At 46.8% G+C, this 20,015-nt stretch overlaps 1 protein-coding gene across 1 annotated transcript in view; it reads right to left on the reverse strand.

The window, feature by feature from the left end:
• Positions 1-20,015, reverse strand: part of DNAH14 (dynein axonemal heavy chain 14) — a 551,687-nt gene that overhangs the window by 86,532 nt on the left and 445,140 nt on the right. Inside the window, exons 60-65 of the mRNA XM_043511487.1 lie at positions 17,301-17,482; positions 7,867-7,975; positions 7,397-7,522; positions 6,843-6,937; positions 5,992-6,151; positions 3,351-3,482 (exon numbers count right to left, since the gene is read on the reverse strand). Of these exons, the coding sequence (XP_043367422.1) occupies positions 3,351-3,482; positions 5,992-6,151; positions 6,843-6,937; positions 7,397-7,522; positions 7,867-7,975; positions 17,301-17,482 (804 nt within the window). The remainder of the gene's footprint in view (positions 1-3,350; positions 3,483-5,991; positions 6,152-6,842; positions 6,938-7,396; positions 7,523-7,866; positions 7,976-17,300; positions 17,483-20,015) is intronic.

Genomic DNA, 20,015 nt, shown 5'->3' on the forward strand with positions numbered 1-20,015 from the left:
TGCTCCACTTCACCTCATGCTCCATCTGTTTCCCTGCTGCTAGCTACATACCAATACGTGGTGAGATTCCCTCTTCTGAGTATCAATTTGTTAAAGGGTGGCTTATTACATTATTAAAGAATGAAAAAGGAATAAAAAATATCCTTCTCCATGTACACATACTCAACATCTCCACAAATAGGGGCCTTGAGAGGAAGATTCCACAAACTTTTCCTCTTGAAGATCTGCCTACATGGTTTCATTGGGAGGCAGGATTTGAAACTCACTGCAGATCTGGACTAGACAGTAGGCAGGCTTTGTGCCTCACCTCAGCTTTTTGGGAACATGGACCCAATGGAGCTGCAATGTCAGGGATTTCCCTGGTTGCAGATGCCCTGAGACCCTATTTAGAGGGTATATTACTTTTCCTGTCAAATTAACAGAGGCCTGGTGTATGGACAATGCATATCATTCCCTAGAGCTGAGCCTGCTCAACTGCCTGTCCCCTCCACCCATGCAGATCTCTGGATGGACGGTCTTCCAGGGAGTGCAATGGAAATAAGAAATGGAACTGCTTTCAGAATAGGGTTGGGGATCCTTACACAGGTCAAGGGATAAGACAGGACCCGACTGCTTGTATTACATCTTGTGTATGTATTTGAATATGTATGTATTACACAGACACTGAATATACACACAGAATTATTGTGCTGTCCTTATGTGGTGGTTGTTGAAATGTTTAAACCCAATAAATATAGTGTACACTCTTTTCACACCATGATCCATTTCTATAATGGAAATATTGTTAGGCCTGTTGATTTAATCGCAGCCACCATTCCAGAGGACGTGCTTCCATGCTGCTGATGCTTGTTTTTAAAAAAAAAAAAAATAAAATAAAATAATGCGCTAATTAAATTTGTAACTGAACTCTTTGGTGGAGAATTGTATGACTCTTGCTCTCTGCTTTACCCACATTCTTCCATATATTTCATGTTACAGCATCTTGGATGATGACTCAGTATGTTCGTTTTAAGAACATTTTCACTGCAGATATGACAAAATGCAAAGAAGGTACCAATGTGAGATTCCTAAAGATAGCTACAGCAGTCGACCCATGATTTAAGAATCTGAAGTGCCTTCCAAAATCTGAGAAGGACAGGGTGTGGAGCATGTTTTCAGAAGGCTTAAAAGAGCAACACTCTGATGCGGAAACTACAGAACCCAAACCACCAAAAAAGAAAATCAACCTTCTGCTGGTGACATTTGACTCGGATGATGAAAATTAACATGCATTTGGATCATTATTGAGCAGAACCCATCATCAGCATGGATGTATGTCCTCTGGAATGGTGGCTGAAGCATGAAGGGACATATGAATCTTTAGCGCATCTGGCACGTAAATATCTTGCGACGCCGGCTACAACAGTGCCACGCAAACGCCTGTTCTCGCTTTCAGGTGATATTGTGAACAAGAAACAGGCAGCATTATCTTCTGCAAATGTAAACAAACTTGTTTGAGCAAGTGGCTAAACAAGAAGTAGGACTGAGTGGATTTGTAGGTTCTAAAGTTTTACATTGTTTTGTTTTTTAATATAATTTTTGTACATAACTCTACATTTATAAGTTCAACTTTCATGACAAATTTCAGAGTAGCAGCCGTGTTAATCTATATATCCACAAAAAAAAGGAGTACTTGTGGCACCTTAGACTAAACATTTATTTGAGCATAAGATTTCGTGAGCTAGAGCTATAGCTCACGAAAGCTTATGCTCAAATAAATGATAGTCTCTAAGGTGCCACAAGTACTCCTCCTTTTTCTTTTCATGACAAAGATTGTACTACAGTTCTTGAGTTAAGTGAATTGAAAAATACTATTTTTATATTTATAGTGCAAATATTTATAAAGTGAGATCTGTACACTTTGTATTCTGTGTAATTGAAATAAATATATTTATATAAATGGTATTCTATTGATTAAAAAATTGTGATTAATCATGCTGTTAAACACTTGACAGACCTAAATATTATTGGTTGTTATCGTATATATTGAGTTTAGTCAAACTAAACATGCTGTAACAAATTAAACTACCCTAGTCTGTTTATACCATGTGAATTATATTCAAGAATATAACTATACTGGGCAAAACACACTTACAGCTAAATTCAAGGCTCAGACTGCACACAACACACACCCAAAAATGGCCTGAAGGGAATCATAAGGTGTAATTTTTGTGTCCCACTCCCCAAATCTTGCAGAGTTCACACCTCACAAGTCCTCTGCAGCTGGAGCTATGGAGAGCAATATTCCAGGGTGGGACCTGGAGTCGGGACCCTAAATTTTGAAAGATGCACTTTTACTTGGCTTATTTATTTAGATTTAAGTAACAGTAAAAATCACCTCTGAAGTTGCAATGTATGTCTGAGATCGCTAGTAGATTGCTTCTTTTACAGAAGCAGCGTATGAGCAAACTGCATGGGGAAGTGCATGGGCCTATAGCTGGTCTGAAAACAAGTCCATTGTCTGATCTAAAAGTACTTGGGACCTGAATCTTGCCCCTCTTACCAGTGTTAAATTCCTATTTCTACTTTACCTAGAACTTGCTTAAAATTGAATTTCTATAAAATATTAAAATACGTTTTTTGTATTTAAAAGTGAATTTACTGGTCGTGAAAAGTGTCTGATGGGAAGGTAGGACCTAGGGAAGGAAGGGCTAAACCTCTCTCTATCCAGGAACAACATGAGCTTCTCTAAATGTGTCTCAATCCTGCTCCCGAGAGAGTGGTTTTCTGGGCTATTAAATCTTAGATCTCCCTATTGAAACTCCTAACAAGACAAGAATGAAAAGAGCCAGGGAAGGGCACTAGGGATGGTCATAGATGTAGCAAGATTTATATATGATGAGAGTAAAGAACAAATTGGTACTCAAAATTTATTTGGCTTTTTAATCATGCCCAGTTTCTATTAGCTTGCATAATCTGGAAGTGAGATTGAGTCTGCACAGATTTTAATTCTGTTTTTTATTCCATGTACTCTAAGGCATCTAGTTGAGTTCTTGGCATATAAGTAGCATGGGTTTTGCAAACTAACTTTCATCGTTTCTATTTTGAGATTACTGCCTTTAGATGGATTGCACAGATATTAACTAACAGAACTTGGCCCATGAGCTTTATTATGGGTAAGTATTTGCCTAAGAGGCTGAATCAATATTCCAGTAGAACAATTGTTTTGCATGAAGGTTCCTACTCATTTAAACAGCTAATTTCAGTTATTGTTGAATGCATTTGTATATGAAAGATCATATTCTAAGAACAGAAGATCTACTAAATATATTCTTATAGGAACTTTGTATTAAAATTTTTGGAAATGATACCTTTTGTATTTCATGGTAGTGATCTAAAGCTAAAATCCAGTGACACATGGAGCAACAGGCAATAGACACTAGTCCCACTTTTGATGGTCTAAAGTCAGGTGATCTTACGTATCTTTTCAATTGCAGAAACACCTAAAAACCCAAACAGGTTAAATATTAGAACAATGATTTGAAGAGTTATTACAGAGTTCTTTGTTGCTTAAGGAGAAAACTAAAAAATATTTTCCATTGTCATGTGAAGATGAGAAAAAACCCCTATAAATACTTTGGGCAGGATCATTTTTCATTGATGTAAATCCATGGTAATTTTACTGTCTTCAGTTAGACTTACACAGGACTTATATCATAGAATACTATCCTAGAAATATAGGGCTGGAAGAGACCTTAAGTCATCTATGCCATTCCATTGTGCCAAAGCAGGACCCTATAGTCCTAGACATCACTGACAGGTATCTGTCTAACCAGTTCTTAAAAACATCCAATGATAGGGATTCCACAACCTCGCTTGGTAGTCTATCCTATTACTTACCTATCCTTGCAATTAAAAAGTTTTTCCTTTATATCTAACTTAAATCTCCCTTGATGAAAATTAAGTCGATTACTACTTATCCTATCTTCAGTGAACATGAGAACACCAGATCACAATTCTCTTTATAACAGCCCTTAGCATATTTGAAGACAGTTATCTGGTCCTTCCTCAGTCTTTTCTCAAGACAAAACATACCCAGGTTTTTTTAACTTTTTCCTCTCAGTTCAAGTTTTCTGAAACTTATTGCTTTTGTTGCTCTCTTCTGGACCCTCTCCAATTTGTCCACATATTTCTAAAAGTGCAGACACAATATTCTAGCTGAGTCCTCACCAGTGCCTGGTACAGAGTCTGCAAATTGTCAGGCTCTGGTTTGAGGCAGGCAGACCTGGTAGTTTGGAGGTGGTCAAGAACAGGTACAAGGATCGAAGACCGCCATAGAGTTGGGTCTGGGCTGAGTTGGGGAGAGGCTGTGGGTCAGAACTGAGGTCGGAGTCCATAAACAAACCCAATCAGGATTATAGTTGGACTCCCGATTCAGGCCAGATTGACTCCCACCCAGCTTCAATCTGAGGGTCTAGGGGATCAGGAGGTGGATGCAGGGCTGGAATGGGTCGGTAACAGGACTTGAGTACAATCGGACTAGGGCACGGGCAAGGCTGAAGCAAGCTGGAACTAAGCTCAGGTAAGGCTGGGACAGGAATTGCACCAAGGGTAGGCTGGACGCAGAGGGAGTCTGTAACCTATGAGACAGTGGGAGGGTTCCTGGCTGAGCAGTGCTGTAGCACAGACTAACCTGACATCTGATGCCATCAGTAAAATACCTGTGCTTTGCGGTTATTTGACCCAGGCCCTGCTCAGGGATAGGCTGCTACAGAATGCCTGAGTGCTGAGTTACTGCAGGCTCTGTTGGAGGGGTGAATCTCGGCAGCTGAGTAAGCAGTAATAGTCTGGTTGTGGGTTTGCCTCACACAAGGTGAAGGCACAGAACGGTTTTCACAAATGCAATGGTGCTTAGAAAACAAAATGGGGGTTATTTGATATAGATGTATACTGAGTTCAAAATACTAAACGGAATTCAGAAGTTGTATGTAGGCAGGTCCCACAAACCATTACGACACCCTAAACCTTGATATTAAGAACAAAATTCTGGTGATGGAAGTGAGATTTAAAAACTTCCTAAACAACAAAAACTCATAAAAAAAATTTGCCAACAGGCAACTAATCCTATATTTTCCTAAATTAACACTAATGTGTTTAAAAAGAACTAGTACAATAAGCTAAAAAGAGATGTCATGGATACTAGGAAGCTCTGTCTTACAACCACAGGCAGTGAGAAGGAAATGAGTTGCAGGTGGACCACCTCCACCTTTGATGCCCTCAATAGGAGACCACAAGGAAACTCAGTGTGTAGTGCAGCCCCAAACAGATGCTGCTGGCCAAAAAAACACATGGAGAGCATGCACGCCAAAACTGAAATACGTATATCGACAATCACTCAAAGAAGAAACTAGTGGTTTAATTTTTTCTAAAAGCATTACTTTCATCCATTCTTTTCTACATATTGATAAAAGGGAAAGATTCTGTGTTCTCCAGTTCTGCATTAAGCACTAAACCAGTTGAGTGAGGGGAAAGGAAGCTTTAAACCACTTCTGCACCTCCTCTGTTCTGTCCCCAGACCTCATCTCAACTCAGAGCAGCCCAAGAGCTAATCTAAATTGTGCCAGTTTGTAATAGCCCTCTACGGACAATTACACTGGCACACAGCCCAGCGTACTCATGACTTCCTGTTTCCTCACCCTCCCATCCTACCCCTGATATGGCCAATACTTCTGGAGCTGCCAAGGAGTCCAGCATAAAGATATTAGGTCAGGTCTATGCTGGGAAGAGAGAGCCTATCCATGACAGTAGGATTCTGCTGCAGTTGTTTCTGCCTTTGCCCCCTTTGTAGCCCCTTCATCCTGCCACAATGGCATAAAGGGGCTGCAACATGGGACTGAATCTGGCCCAAAGTTGTTAAACAAAATTTTGTCTTTATTAAGACAAAATCAACACCCTTTGAAGAATGCTAAAAGAAGCGAAGATGAATTATTGGGCACCATTCCATCCCTTTACCTTTTCTGGTAGATTATCTTTATCCAGGGTAACCAATTTCTTGAGGAATCCTGCATCTGCAAGGAGGAGCTTTGCTGTTGCCCAACTAGGTTTCTTTTGCAGAAGAATACAAACTGCATTCATAACAGTTAGTACAAGAGGAGGAGGATGAGTATATACTCTGTAACAAAAACAAAAAAACAAACAACCCCCCCCCAAAAACAAATATTTGAGAAAATTAATAAACAGTTTCATACAAAATATTTTTAAAAAGAAGTATGGTGCTGTATATTTTCATTTAAATCATCCAAAAATAGGTTACTGGATTAGATGGTTCAATAGTCTGAGCTATTATTTTAATTTCTAAATTAATACTAATTTCTGTGTTCTTACTAATTAGTATATAACTATACTACAAAATACTATATTGTTATATGAATAGAAGGGAGAAGAAAATAAAAACAAACCTATAATAATAGAGGAAAACTACTGATGTCTGATGACACCATCCTTCACCCCTTTTCACCCGAAAAGTGTAGAAAACGAAAATTTCTGACAAGCCCCTTTTGACCCAATATAGGGGTGGTGGGTGTGCCTGTGTGTCTATTTAGAAAGAGCTCCTATGGATTAGTTTATTCTAATTTGACACATGAAAGCATAAAGAATTAAAAGAGTGAGTCAGCTTGAAATGTAGGCAAGATTGCATTGTTTGCACTTTCAGAATAATTTTCTTTAGTTATGGATGTTCTGTATGGAAGGAACGCCAGTGGAAACCTTTGCTCTGTTGTGTAATTTGCTAGCATCATTATTCCAGAACTGAAGATTGCTATTAGTTGGAACAGTGACAAAGTTTTAAAACAAAACAGACCTACCTGAGTTCTGCAATGTGAGCTTTGTCCAATGCATCTAGGGCAGCGAGGGCCTTTTCCAAAGCAGGCAATACAGCATTTAGCTCTTCAGTTGCTTGCTACGTTGTTTAAAAAAAAAAAAAATCCAACCAAACAAAACCCCCACAACCCACAGAAAGAAGTCAGAGTTGGCATTTTCTTTTGGCAATACATACTTGAACAAAAACAGTTTTCTGTATATTGTAACCAACAGTAGGAAAATGTTTGTTTTGCGAGTAAGATGCACAAAAAGATGGTGTGAAGTACTAAGGTGCTATTCATGCACAGTTACTTTTCTAAGCAGAATCCTCTTGAAAGAACTAGAACAGAGATCTATCAGTTTTTCCTACTTCCAATTTTATAATATGGTGAAGATTCCTAAAAAACAATATCTATGCTGGAGGCACATGAAAATTTCTGCACTTTTTGGAACTACTTATTTTTACCATAAATAGAACTAATGCCCAGAGTGTTTTTAATGCTTTGAAAAACTAGGCCCATAGAAACCAAAATCTTTGGTTTCTCAAGAAACTCAGTACCTGAGCATATTTTTCCACAACTTTTGTTTCCTCAGCCATGATTTCTTCATCCTGTTTAACAAGAGTTCGAACCTGCTCCACTACTAGTGAGTCTCTCTGAAGTTTTTCCACGAGTTCTTCTATCTCCTAACAGGAAAAAAAAAATTTTTCCTTTACGAAACATTTTGACTGCAGAATTTCAGATATGCTTGGTGAGATGACTGAATAGTGAGAAGGTTGAAACATTTCAGAAATGCATTGTTTTTTCTTTTTCTCATGAGCCAATCAGGAAACTGACTTGTCTTTTTACTATGTCTGAATCTCCTGTCAGCCATGGAAGTGTTGAAGGAAGAAAGGGCATAATATAACTCACTGTCAAGGGTGATATAACACATAGGTTTTTGGGTCCTGAATTTTGTGGAGAGGAGGAGGTGGAATGGGAGGTCACAGAAGATTTTTAAAGGCTACCTCAGAAAGTAATTTGTAAATACCTTTGACTTTTGCTCTATCTGAGGGCCAAGGGCAAGCAACTCTTCCTGCATTTCTGTAACCAGGGATGTTGCTTCCAGGAGCTTGGTCAAACCGTTGTAAAAGCAAGCCCTAAAAATAAAAATTAAGTTGTGTTTTTTATTTTATTTGTCATTAAAGATAACAGCCCAGTTTCATTCCATGGTCTCTGCTACCTTCTGCTCTGGGAAAATCTGATTGCAGGGGTGGAGGGATAGGCTGTAGCAGTGGAAATCTGCTACAACCTCCCCTCCAATGAAGGCCCACAAAAGGCTGACACAACCCAAATATTTGCAGTCTGAGCTGGAGAGATGGTCAGGGACGGGCATCCAGAGGTGAGCTGATTTACCACATCCGTTGAGGAATCATACGTGGCAGGGTTATTGTGCAATCCCAACTGTACAGACGGTGTTGCAGGATACACACAGTATTGTGGGGGTAATTTTGTTGCCCCAGGGAGAGAGTAGCTTGTCCAGGGAAATATAATTTACAACTACTTCCACTTGCTTGGTTGGCTCTAGTTTAACAAATGCATTTTAGGTGGTTTTTAATATTTTGAAACAGCCTCTAGTATACGGACAGTGTGAAGATTAAGTAAAATATAAGTTATTATATATTGACTTTGGGATCTTTAGAAATAATTAGGGTTGTTAAGTGATTAAAAACAGAGTACCATTTATTTAAATATTTTTCGATTTCTACATTTTCAAATATATTGATTTCAATTACAACACAGAATACAAAATGCTCACTTTATATTTTTGATTACAAATATTTGCACTGTAAAAAACACAAGAAATCATATTTTTCAGTTCACCTCATACAAGTACTGTGGTGTAATCTCTTGATCATGAAAGTTGAACTTACAAATGTAGAATTATGTACAAAAAAACCTGCATTCAAAAATAAAACAATGTAAAATTTTAGAGCCTGCAAGTCCATTCAGTCCTACTTCTTGTGCAGCCACTTGCTCAGATAAACAAGATGGTTTACATTTGCAGGAGATAATGCTGCCCGCATATCGTTTACAATGTTACCTGAAAACGAGAACAGGCGTTCTCATGGCACTGTTGTAGCCGGTGTCACAAGATATTTACATGCCAGATGTGCTAAAGATTCGTATGTCCCTTCATGCTTCAACCACCATTCCAGGGGTTGTGTGTCCATTCTGATGATGGGCTCTGCTCAATAACAATCCAAAGCAGTGTGTACTGATGCGTGTTCATTTTCATTATCTGAGTAACATGACACCAGCAGAAGGCTGACTTTCTTTTTTGGTAGTTTTGGTTCTGTAGTTTCCGCATTGGAGTGTTGCTCCATTGAGACTTCTGAAAGCATGCTTCAACCCTCTGATTTTAGAAGGCACTTCAGATTCTTAAACCTTGGGTCAAGTGTTATAGCTATTGTGACAAAGCTCTGTCCTTGTCTCTGTGGGTCACGCACTTCCTGGTGGATTTCACTAGCCTAAGAGGCTCGCTGTGACCCTCCACCTAGTCCTTCTCTCTCTAGAGGCCAGGGTCACAGCCTACTGAGCCATTTTCATCATAAGCCAGCAAGGGAGGTGAGGAGAAGCTACCCTCCCTCGCACAGTCTTTTGTCTCCCAGTCTCATTGATTAATCAGGGAGGGGAGGGGGAAGCCCAGGCCTATCCTCTACTCTGGGCTCCAGCCCAGGGACCCTAATAGTAGCAGCTATCCTAGCTGACTTTCTGGAAATAGGACATGTACAATTCCCTGGGCCACTTCCCCACAGCAACCCCTACTTCACTCTTATCTCAGGGCCTCCTTCCTTGCGCCTGATACGGTTTGTACTGCTCAGTTTCTCCAACAGCATGGCTTCCTCCTACAGCTCCTGATGTGTGCCCACCTGACTAACTGGGAGGCTTTTAACTAGTTTCAGCCAGCCCCTGATTGTCTTCAGGTGTCCCAATCAACCTACCTGTCTTCCCTGCCTTCTGGAAAGATCTTAATTGGCCCCAGATGTCTTAATTGACCTGCAGCAGCTGCCATTTGCTTAGCCTGGTACCAGGGATTTGTTGAGCCTGGAGCGAATCTCTCTCTCTCTCTCCCTCCCTCCCACTGCTCTCCCATAGCCTTCTAGCTTGGAGGGAGGTGGGAAGCTGCTACTCCTGCTGCTGCTGGGCCCTAAGCTCTCCCTGCTGCTCCAGCTGCTCCCCTGGCTGGGCCAGACACCCCCCCCCACCCCATTCTCTGCTACCTGGTTGCTGGACCCCCCACTCTCCGGTGCTGCTACTGCTGCAACTGCAGCCCCGGGGGGGCTGCTAGCCCACTCCCCAGAGAGGAAGAGTGAGGGACCCCAGCCACTGCTGTTGTGGACACCACCACCACCACCACCACCTGAGAGGGTCCCTTCTGCCTGCCTGGACCACCACCCGGAGTTCCTGGAGCAGCTGCTGCTGCTGTGGAGTCTGCTGCCTGGAGCTGCTGAAGCCCCGAGGAGGAGGAGAAGAGGACAATCCACCAGTGGGGGAGCACCTAGAGACTTTGCAGACCACCGTGGAGGGGGCCCGCAGACTGAGTAATTTTCAAACGGTGCTCTTGTGGTGGGGGTCTTGACTGTGTTGCCAGGGACACGGGGTGTGGTGTGTCCCCGCCCCCCGATCCATCTGTGTGTCCCACCCAACCCCCACCACTACTACCACCACCGCTGCCCCCTCCACCATCCCCACTGGCTGTATACTATCTGCCTCAGCTCCTGCCTCTGGACTCAGCTGCTTGCTTGGCTTGCCACGCCCCATTTCCAACCTTTGGGCCAGAAGCAGCAGCCAGCTTAAAAAAAGACTTGTGCAAGTGCACGTGGGCACATGTGACCCCCCCCCCCCGGACTGCCTACCCCCAGCTTTGCCCTTTACTACCTGCCCCATTTGCCACTTGTAGCTTTGCCCCCTATTTTGTCCCAGCCCCCCCCTACTAGCTTCAGTTTGTTTGCCTGCCCCACCCATTTCCTTCTGCAGCCTTTGTTTGTTTGCCCCGCCCCAGCCTCTGAAGCTAGCCCCTTGGTTTCCCTGTTCTACCTCCAGACTGCTTAGCCCCTCGCTCCATGTGCCCATGTGCTTGTGCAATTCCCCATTTTAGTTTCAACCTTTTTCACGGCACCCCAAATGTTGTTGTATCCCCCCTCCCATAGTGCACTAAGAGGAGCTGGAATTCCACCTTGTGTCAGTGACTGACCCCTAACCCCTGATTGTCCCCCGTCCAGCCCACCCCTTTTGGCGCCCTCCTCCCCTGCCTGCAGCCTAGCAGGGAGGAGTGGTCGACCTGCTTCCTCTCTCCCCTCCTCCTTCTGGTGTACCTCCTTCCCTCCCTGCTCATGATGGCGGGGGATGAGACGGGTGGTGCCCCTCCAGCAGCCAGAGCTGCCTCTCCGTCACCCCCCCAAGCTTCTACCTCTGCTGCCGAACCATCTGCCATCGCCCCCACTGGGGCACCAGCAGGGACGGGCACCGGGGTGACCTCCACTGCTGCCACGTCTCTCCCCCCCTCAGATTTGGGGGGAGCCCCCCCAGCCAGTGGGAAGGGCCAGGGGAAGAAGAAGGGGAAGGGCCCCACTAAAAAGACCAGGCCCTCCATGGTAGGGGCTGCCCCCAATGCCCCGGCCCCACCACGGGCTGGGGCGTCCCTCCCCGCTGTTCCCTCCACCAGCTCTGCGGGTGTCCCTCCCCTGGCCCCCAGGGTGTACGCCCAGGTGGCGGCAGCCCCCCCGCTTGCCGCTATGTCATCTCTCCATCTATAGCAGCCGGGGCCCCTTTCCCACCATGACCAGGAAGCACAGAGTCCGTTGCCTCCTGGTGCCCGCCTTGCCCCACGTGGAGACCTATGTGCGGGCGTTGGGGAGGGTGGTGGGGCCCACAGCTATTGTGGCGGCCTCCAAAATGTATGGCAAGGTCCTCTTCTTCTTAACATCGGAGGCCACTGCCCAGGAGCCAGTGGAGAAGGGCCTGGCAGTAGGGGGCATCTTTGTCCCCTTAGAGCCGCTAGAGGACCTGGGCGTCCGCCTGGTCCTGACCTCCGTCCCTCCCTTTCTCCCCAATTCCGCCCTGTTACCCGCCCTCTCCACCTTGGGGAAGCCCATCTCTGTCATCAGCCCTCTCCCGTTGGGCTGCAAAGACCCTGCCCTCCGTCACGTCCTCTCGTTCCGCCAGCAAGTGCAGCTTCAACTGCTGCCGGTGGCGCGTGATGGAGAGGCACTGGAGGGGTCCTTCCTAGTCCCCTACTGGGGGGCCCATTACTGGGTGCATTATTCCACAGGAGAGGCCCAGTGCTACCTCTGCCGGGCGATGGGACACGTCCGGAGGGACTGCCCCTTGGCCCAGCAAGGAGGGGCATCCGGGACCCCCGAACCCCGGCAGGGCACCGGCCCCGTCATCGCCAGCACCCCTGGCTGCCCGGCGCCTGAAACCATCCCTCCTCCTTCCCAGTCCACCATTGCTCCCGCTCGGGCCCAAGGGGCACCTCCCCAACTATGCCCACATGAGCGGGAGAGCCCCGCCCCTGCTGCTTGCAATCTGGCGAGGCCTGTGGAGGAGGGTGCAGCAGGGACACCGCCGGGCATGGGAGAGGGCCCGTCCCAAGGGGAATCTTCCCTCCCTTGTGCTGCCCCACCATTATTCCCTCGAGTCCCTGAGCCATCGCCTCTGCCCCCTGACACAATCCCTGCTAGCCAGCCCCCGGATGATGCCATGGAGGGCTGGGCCTTAGTCCAGAGGAAGCGGGGCAAGTGGAAGGCTCGAGCTCCGCTTCTTCCATCTGATGCGGAGGCCCCCCGGAAGACCAGGAAGGGGAGCACCGATGCCGAGCCTTCCACTCTACCCACGGGTGTGTTCCATCCACCGGTGCTGGCTGGGGAAGACGTGGCAGCACTGGAAGGCAGTATCTCCCCTCCACGGGAGGCCTTCCCCTCCAAGACCCCCGAGGCGCCATCTGAAACTCCAGTGTGCCCCGAAGCAATCGTCGCGTCAGGTGCCAGTGGGGAGCATCCCGGGGTGACGGAAAAGGATTTCCCGTCCATATACGAGGAGATCGAGGCCCTGGGTCTGACCCCGGTTACCCAGGGGGAGGACGACCCTATGCCAGTTGGCCTCAATCTGGACAATTTCACTCCAGCCCCCCCTTTCCCCATGTTCCTTCCCCCTAACCGTTGCTTCCGCTCCCACCTCCGAGGAGCTCCTGGACGCGCCCGGCTCTTCTGCCGTGACTACACCGGGGGCACCAGCCAACGGAGGGATGTGGCGATAGAGCAGTTGGAACGGGAGGTCTTAGAGCTGGAGAGGCGTCTGGCCACCAGCCCCGAAGATCCGCCCCTCTGCAGAGCGTGCCGGGAGAAGCGGGAGGAGCTCCGGACCCTCGAGGACCATTGGGCCCGGGGTGCCTTTGTTCGATCCCGCATCTGTCTCCTTCGGGAGATGGATCGCGGCTCCCGCTTCTTCTACACCCTGGAGAAAAAGAGGGGGGCTAAGAAACATGTCATCTGCCTACTGGCAGAAGATGGCATCCCCCTCACAGATCCGGTGGAGATGTGCGGGAGCCTTCTACGCAAGTCTTTTCTCCCCGGATCCAACCGATCCTAATGCTTGCAGAGTGCTCTGGGAGGAACTCCCAATGGTCAGCGCGGGCGACCGAGACCGGCTAGAGCTGCCTCTCACTCTGGCCGAGTTCTTGGAAGCCCTCTCTCGCATGCCCACCAATAAATCTCCGGGCATGGACGGGCTGACTGTGGAGTTCTACCACGTGTTCTGGGATGTCCTGGGCCCAGACCTAGTCACCGTCTGGGCCGAGTCTTTGCAGAGGGGGGTCCTCCCTCTTACGTGCAGGCGAGCTGTGTTGGTCTTATTGCTGAAGAAGGGGGACCTCCGCGATTTACGAAATTGGCGTCCCGTCTCGCTCCTCAGCACGGACTACAAAGTCATGGCAAAAGCAATCTTGCTGCAGATAGGGTCCGTGCTGGCGGACGTAGTCCACCCAGACCAGACCTACACCGTCCCGGGCCGCAGCATCTTCGACAACCTATATCTGGTCCGGGACCTTTTGGAACTCGGGTATAGAGATGGTCTGTCGTTTGCCCTCCTATCCTGAGATCAGGAGAAGGCGTTCGACAGGGTGGATCACGGGTATCTCCTGAGCACTCTGCAAGCGTTTGGCTTCGGACCCCAGTCTGTGGGTTTTCTCCGGGCGCTGTACGCCTCCGCAGAATGTTTGGTCAGGCTCAACTGGACCCTGACCGAACCGGTCAGCTTCGGGCGAGGAGTACGGCAGGGGTGCCCCCTCTTGGGCCAGCTGTACGCTCTGGCGATCGAGCCTTTCCTCTGTCTCCTCTGAAGGAGGTTGACAGGGTTGGTGCTGCGGGAGCCAGAGCTGCAGCTGGTCCTGTCGGCGTACGCTGATGACATGCTCCTTGTGGTCCAGGACCCAGGCGACTTGGCGCGGGTGGAGGCTTGCTAGGCCATCTATTCGGCAGCCTCCTCTGCGCGGGTCAACTGGGTCAAGAGCTCTGGCTTGGTGGTAGGGGACTGGCAGCAGGCGAGCTCCCTCCCACCGCGCTTCAGGCCATCCGGTGGAGCACAGGTCCACTGCTCTATCTCGGCGTTTACCTTTCTGCCACGCATCCCTCTCCACCAGAGAACTGGCAGAATTTAGAGGGCGGGGTGATAGAGCGGCTCTGGAAATGGACAGGACTACTCCGGTGCCTCTCCCTTCGAGGGAGAGAGCTGGTGCTTAATCAACTAGTCCTGTCCATGCTCTGGTACCGGCTCAACACCCTGGTCCCGGCCCCGGGTTTTCTGGCCAAACTCCGGACATCGATTCTGGAGTTCTTTTGGTCAGGACTGCACTGGGTCCCTGCAGGGGTTCTCCATCTATCTCTGGAGGAGGGAGGGCAGGGCCTAAAATGTCTGCTCACTCAGGTCCATGTCTTCTTCCTCCAGACCCTGCAGAGGCTCCTTTATGGTGCAGGTAGTCCGGCGTGGAGCATACTGGCGCACGCCTTCCTGCGCCACTTCCGAGGGCTCCGATACGACCGGCAGCTCCTTTATCTCCATCCGAGAGGTCTTCCGCGAGACCTCTCTGGGCTGCCAGTCTTCTACCAGGACCTCCTCCGGACCTGCAAACTCTTTTCAACGACCAGGTCCGTGGCGGCCACCTCCTCGTGGAGCCCCTGCTACACAACCCCCAGCTCCGTGTGCAGGTGGCGGAGTCCTGCTCAGTGCGCCAGAGGTTGGTCCTGGCAGAGGTCACAGGAGTCGGAGACCACCTGGACTATGACCGGGGAGACTGGCTGGATCCCCTGATGCTCGCTCAGCGCATGGGGCTTTCCAGACCTTGTACTCCCTGGCGCATACTTCAGGAGGTGAAGGCCGCTTTGCCGCCTGCTGCTCGGGTTCATCTCGACCAGGTCCTGCACGAGGGCACGCCCTGCCCACCCACTACCCCAGGCCCGCCGGACCTTTTAATTGGACCTCTGCCCCGTGGACCCAACCGACCCCTTCACCCCTTCACTGGAAGCCGGCTGCACGAGATGCAGCCAGTCTGCTTTCAAACCATGCCAAGAAAACATCTCTACACGCTCGTGCTCCACACCCTTCACACCCTCACCCTCGTGTCCTGCCCCAATACAAAATGGCGGGACCTCCTGCCACCTTTGGAGGGTGAGGAACCCTGGTGGGCCAGCCTATATTCCACCTTAGTCCCAAGGCCAGCCGGGGATGTCAGTTGGCGGCTCCTTCACGGAGCCGTGAGCACGGGCGTGTACTTGGCGCGGTTCACTTCAATCCCAGACACCTGCCCCTTTTGCGGCGTGAGGGATACCCTGGCACATATATACTTGGAGTATGCCAGGCTGCAGCCCCTATTCCGGCTCCTCACCAATATGTTATTACGTTTTTGGTTGCACTTCTCCCCTCACCTTCTCATTTATGCACTCCCTATCCGTGGCCCCACAAAGTCACGGGATCTCCTGGTCAACCTCCTCCTGGCCCTAGCTAAAATGGCCATCTATAAAACCAGAGTGAGGAGGTTGGCCAATGGAGTCTCCTATGACTGTGGGGCCTATTTCCTATCCTCAGTCCGTTCACGTATCCGGGCAGAGTTCCTCTGGGCGGCGTCCTCTGACTCCCTTGACGCCTTTGTGGAGCAGTGGGCACTGTCCGGGGTTCTCTGCTCGGTGTCCCATTCCGGTTCCCTTCGTTTGACCCTTTGACCGCACTCCTGTCCCTGTTATTTCATTAGTTGTCCCTCGGAATTTTTTGGGTATCTAGGTCCTGTGGATCCCCCTTTTAGGCTGGGGGGGATCCTTTAGCAGTGGACGGGCTTTGCCCGCCCACTTCCCAGATCCCAATAAGACTACTTTACTACAGCCATCTGGCCTTGCCCTGTCACACTATCTTTAGAAATCTCACATTGGTACCTTCTTTGTGTTTTGTCACATCTACAATGGAAAGTGTTCTTAAAATGTACAACATGTGCTGGGTCATCATCCAAGACTGCTATAACATGAAATATATGGTAGAATGCAGGTAAAACAGAGCAGGGGACATACAATTCTTCCTCCAAGGAGTTCAGTCAAAAATGTAATTAATGCATTTATTTTTAATAAGCGTCATCAGCATGGAAGCATGTCCTCTGGAATGGTGGCCAAAGCTTGAGGGGGAATACAAATGTTTAGCATATGTCACGTAAATACTTTGCAATGCCAACTACAAAAATGCCATGCAAATGCCTGTTCTCACTTTCTGGTGACATTGTAAATAAGAAGTGGGCAGTCTCCTGCAAATGTAAACAAACTTGTTTGTCTGAGCGCTTGGCTGAACAAGAACACTGAAGCTTTACATTGTTTTGAGTGCAGTTATGTAACAAAAAAATCTTACCTTTTGTAAGTTGCACTTTTATGACAGAGATTGCACTAAAGTACATGTATGAGGTGAATTGAAAAATACTATTTTACAGTGCAAATATTTGTAATAAAAATATACACTTTGATTTCAATTATAACACAGAATATAATATGAAAATGTAGAAAAACATCCAAAATATTTAATACATTTCAATTTGGTATTTTATTGTTTAACAGTGCGATTAAAACTGCGATTAATTACGATTCATTTTTTTGAGTTAATTGCATGAGTTAACTGCGATTAATCAACAGTCCTAGAAATAATATCAGGTAAGGCACATATAAAATTATGCATGTTAAATGGGTAATTGTGCACACAATCTCTCTTACGCATCTGTATTCTATTGCACAATATTAGTGCATATGTGCTCATAGATTTTACAAGGCTATTTTAGGAGTCCAATTTTGAAAATTTGACCCATTGTTTGGTTTTGATATTTTGCTCCTTTGAAATGGGATATTTTATGTGGCTGTACATTGCAGCAGAGCACAATGGGAAATATTAATTTCTCACCTGTTAAACAGACTTTTCTTTTTTGTGCTCTGTAATATGCTTGAAAAGGTGTCTATGAATTGCAAATAGCTATTAGGAGTGATGTAGTAGTGCCTTTTAGTTTCCTTCAAATATTTCTCAGTTGTTTTAGATGCACTTTTGTGGATTTCGGCACATACCTGGGCAACCATGTTTGTTAAGTTCTGGAAGACAACATGATTTTAAATAATTATGAAATCTTCATATTTTTGAAATTATAGTATTCATTTTTGTTTAGGTTTTGGTTCATGTAACATTGTTAAATGCACAGGGAATAAATAAATGAAATGCTTATTAATGCTTATTATATTATTATTTATTAGTAATAATAAAATTAATATGATTCATATACTGGCATGCAAAGTTAATAGAAAATTTAAGTTATGTACTTGTAACCAGAATTCTTCAAGATTGATGTTGCATATCCCCACTCAGGGGATGCCCTAGCTGATGCACCTTAGGCAATGAAACCTTCTTGTAGCAGTGTCTCTTAGTGTAATCATGTGTTCTTCATACCCCCTTGTCTGTTCCTGAATATTCTGAGTGTGAAGCTATAAAAGGGAGCATGACACCCTCTGCCACCTCAACTCCTTCCACCACTTCCCCAGAGCCAAGTTTTTATTAGGACTCCAAGGAAGATAGGAAGTTGTGCAGGGAATGTGAATATACAGAGTCTATCTCAAAGAACTTGAGTTGCAGGTTACTAAACTACATTCCTCCTTGGCGTGCCTCTGAATAGTCCCACTCACAGGATAATTTGGCAAGCAGTACACATGAATGGATGGTGGGACTTGGAGTTCTAACTGAATAGAGAATGAAGTAGTGCCCTACCAAACTGAGTGTCTGATCTACACAGTAGATCTAGGGAACAGTGTTTTGTAAATGTATGTATAGAGCTCCCTGTACCAGCCTTACAGATTTCAGCAATTGGAACATGTCTAAGACATGCCATAGCAGTAGCCATTGCTCTGGTCCTAACCCCAGCGATGGTCTGTCCAGCAGTCATCCATACCTCTCATGGCTCGTGTAATATGGACAACGGTACAATCACAGGCTCTGACGATGACAATGAAAAATATGCCAGTGTTCGGAATGTGGGTGTTTCCAAGTGGTCTTACATTCATCGCTTAGTCAGATCAATCATGAACATACAGCTTGCACCACAACACCATAAACAACCAAAAGGAATGTGAAAGAGATTTAACACCAGGCACTTCAAAAATAAGCTAGTTCCGAGACTCTTCAGCAACATCTCATTGAGAGGCTCTCTGACTTACCTGACAACATCAATGACATCTAAACACACTGGGAGGAGTTCAAGACCATTATTCAAAGGCACGTGCTGAATTGATTGGATAGTCCACTCATTGCCATAAGGATTGTTTCGATGAGAACAACAAGGAAATCATAGCACTTATTTGCTAGAAGAGAAGCGCATTTTGCACTTGGCAAAATGAACCCTCTAATCAGCAAATACCAGATATTTATCATTGTCTTAAAGCTGTAGTTCAAAGGAAGCTGCGTGACATCAAGAATCAGTGGTAACAATCAAAGGCCATGGAGATCCAGAGTTTCGCTGATCAACATGACATGAGAAGCTTTTTTCAAGCAATAAGAGCCATCTACTTTCAAATGGCACAATCCCTCTGCGATCCCAGGACAACTCCACCCTTCTTAAGGGCAATGGCCTTCAAGCAATGTTGGAAGGAACATTTTGAGACTCTATTGAACCGTGAATCTGAAGTTGCCACCAGTTAGTCCATTCCTCAGCATCCAGTAATAGAACCTCTTGCCACGCCCCATCTTCTGAGGAAATCTGGCAAACCATCACTTGGACAAGAAACAACACATACAACTGAGGTTGACTTGCAGTCCATCGTAGATCTCTTCTCAGGAGCCTATCATAGTTTGGGACTGTCCATCAAGAATGGGAAGACTAAAGTGCTCCACCAGCCTGCCCCTGCATTAGTTGCCCCGCCCCCTTCTCCCACAAATTGTCACCGGTGGTGAACCCTGGGAAAGTTGAGCATTTCCTTACCTTGGTAGCCACCTTTCTCAGACAGCCAATCTCAATGTGGAGATTGAACATAGCATCCATTGTGCCAGTGTGTCCTTTGGAAAGTTGCTCAGTTGTGTCTTTACTGACAGAGATCTGCAAATGGAAACTAAGATCCTGGTCTACAATACAGTAGTCATCCCTACTCTTCTTTATCAGTGCAAGACACAAATGACATACCGAAGCCGCCTTAAACATCTGGAGTGGTACCAACAGAGCTGCCTTAGGAAGATTCTCCATATCAGATGGGAAGACCATTGCATCAATGCCAGCATTCTCTCTGCAGCTAACATCACCATGTTTAGGTGAAATTATGAATAGGGTTCCATGTCTGTCACGGAGGTCATGGAAGTCATGGATTTTGTAACTTTCTGTGACTTCTGCAGCTACCAGTGTGGCGGACCCTAAGGCTGTCTAGGGCCAGGTGGTCAGGTGGTCCCAGGGACAACCACACTGGCCACTGCTGGAGTGGCTCCACAGCCAGCCACACGGGCCACTGCTGGAGAGACCTGGGGCCAGCCACACTGGCCACTGCTCAGGTGGCCCCAGGCAGTTGGCCCCAGGGACCACCTGAGCAGCAACTGGTGCAGCTGGCCCTGGGGACTGCCTGAGCAGTGGTCCCGGGGGTAGCCCAGCAGCAG

The sequence above is a fragment of the Dermochelys coriacea genome, chromosome 3, assembly GCF_009764565.3.
Source record: "Dermochelys coriacea isolate rDerCor1 chromosome 3, rDerCor1.pri.v4, whole genome shotgun sequence".
Taxonomy (NCBI): Eukaryota; Metazoa; Chordata; order Testudines; family Dermochelyidae; genus Dermochelys; species Dermochelys coriacea.